The following is a 1,911-nucleotide window of genomic DNA, read 5'->3' as shown; positions in this document are numbered from 1 at the left end:
TTGGGAAGTTGGTTAACTCTCTCAACGCCTCCAAAATCGCCGTCGAAAGGTCCAATTGCGTGATATTGGCCTGACAAGGGTCGAAAAGTCGTAAGGTCCGGTGTGGTATTCGGCCTTGCGAGGTCGGGTTGTCGACGAGGGCGTCGACTTCGGTTTGCTTGGTGATTTAAGCGTCAAAAGAGCTCATAACCTGTTGGGCTGGCGACCTAGGAAAGTCACTGGCTGCGAAAATGAGGCTAAAATGGCCAAAAAATGGTAAGCAAATTGGTATTACAGTAGTTGGTTGTTGGTTAAAAAGTAAACAGTAAGAAAATCCAGCCCCAAGAGCAAACCGGTGTGGGTCTGGGAAAACCTGGGCCCTTTGGTGCCCCACATAATGCGATGCTGCAACGGTCCGTACAAGAGCCCTGGGTTGTCTTGCTTCTGCGCATCCATCCGACGCTTACGCATCGTTTTCCCGCCATCTGGGGAGGATGCCAGTAGCCCCTCGACCAAATCCGGCTGTGCCTTCAGATGATCGCCTTGGGCAACATCGCGACGTGTAAGGGATATGTCGTGCTCTGCAACCCCAGGGAGCCCAATCTGATCCAAATCGAGCACCGGTTCGCCGCTGTCGTCCTGCTGTCCGGGCCTGCGCATGCCGAAAAAGGAGAAGAAGATTGCCCACGGATTCCGCATGAGATACCACAGCTTGCTCCATGAAGAGGCCGGTCTCTGCTGCTGACTTCCCGCTGCTGTCTGATGCTCGAGAAACACGGGGTTGCTGAGTACTAGGCGAAGTGTCGGGGACAGGCCGACCTTCTTCAGGGCTGCCGAAAGCTCTGCTTGGTGAAAGCTCCTGCCATCGCGGGGAAGATACCCGTGGTTTGCAAGGGCATTTAACAATGGGCAAGGGCTGCGAATGTCGGTTGGCTTTGGTCGTGTGTATTGTCCCACTGCAACATCGTTTAACTCGGCAGCTGTTGACATGGACATGATGGCAGGCGAGGGGACTGTGTGTAACAGAATCGACAGCAAAGGTCTGAGGAAGATAAGGTGAGCTTGACTGGGAATACCAGGGTGCGTGGAGTGAAGGATGAAAGGGCAGGCCTGGGGCTGTCACTTGAACATGCAAAGGTTGATAACCTGTCTAGATCTCTGGATAGGGGCTATTGGTACAGTAATTAAGGTAGATACGGTGGTGGAAAGTAGCTCTGATGGACAGCAGGGTGGCTGCCTGTGGTCAGCCGGAAGAAATGAAGCCACCCATCTGACATACATAGATACGTAGGCACCTAGACAACTACAATACCTAGGTACCTCCCTGATCCTCATGTCTTGGCAGGGCGCAGGAGAGAATGGCAAAATCAAGCGCCAGGAGCAATGTCCACCTTGGGAAGTACTCGTGGGAACAATATCAACTCATTTGCCAAAATCGACCGAGTCTGAAACCAACAGCGAGAGACTCATGCACAATCAGAAAGGCCCAGCCTCCTATAGTAATATTCCCCTAGCACATGCATACAGTTTGTTCAATGGTGGGAGCGCCGGGTTGCGTTCCAGTCAGCCCTGATGCCCATCCCTTATCGCCATGTGTCTTCCGAACCCAACAAGTGCTTCATGTGTAGCATGGCTTGATGCAAGTTGCAGCACAGCTAGTCAAAGCAAGCCATGTTTTGCCTAGTCACCGCACCCACCCAGTTCTAGGCTCAGCTGAAACTGACTGGGCTAATCTGGATTCGAGTTGAGCGCTCTCAGTTACCGCCCCCGCGACATTCATGATTCAGCTTGCCCGGCGAAAGTATTGGCTAGGCACTCGAGCAAATCGATAGGCAACCCTCAGCTCGGATCACACTTCCCAACCTGGAAATCAGACATATGATGTTGGGACATGAAGTCAATGGTTGCAGCCCACATCCGTATCCATGGGGC

At 52.7% G+C, this 1,911-nt stretch overlaps 1 protein-coding gene across 1 annotated transcript; it reads right to left on the bottom strand.

Moving 5' to 3' along the window:
• Positions 1-270: 270 nt before the first annotated feature.
• Positions 271-975, bottom strand: PODANS_2_10 (uncharacterized protein; the record flags this gene model as incomplete). Its single annotated transcript, XM_001910711.1, has 1 exon — positions 271-975. The coding sequence occupies one exon, from the start codon at positions 973-975 to the stop codon at positions 271-273; it is 705 nt and encodes a 234-aa protein (XP_001910746.1).
• Between the last annotated feature and the right edge of the window lie 936 nt (positions 976-1,911).

The sequence above is a fragment of the Podospora anserina genome, chromosome 2 (genome assembly GCF_000226545.1).
Source record: "Podospora anserina S mat+ genomic DNA chromosome 2, supercontig 2".
NCBI classification, from domain to species: Eukaryota; Fungi; Ascomycota; class Sordariomycetes; order Sordariales; family Podosporaceae; genus Podospora; species Podospora anserina.
This window is presented reverse-complemented; position numbering and strand designations above follow the sequence as displayed.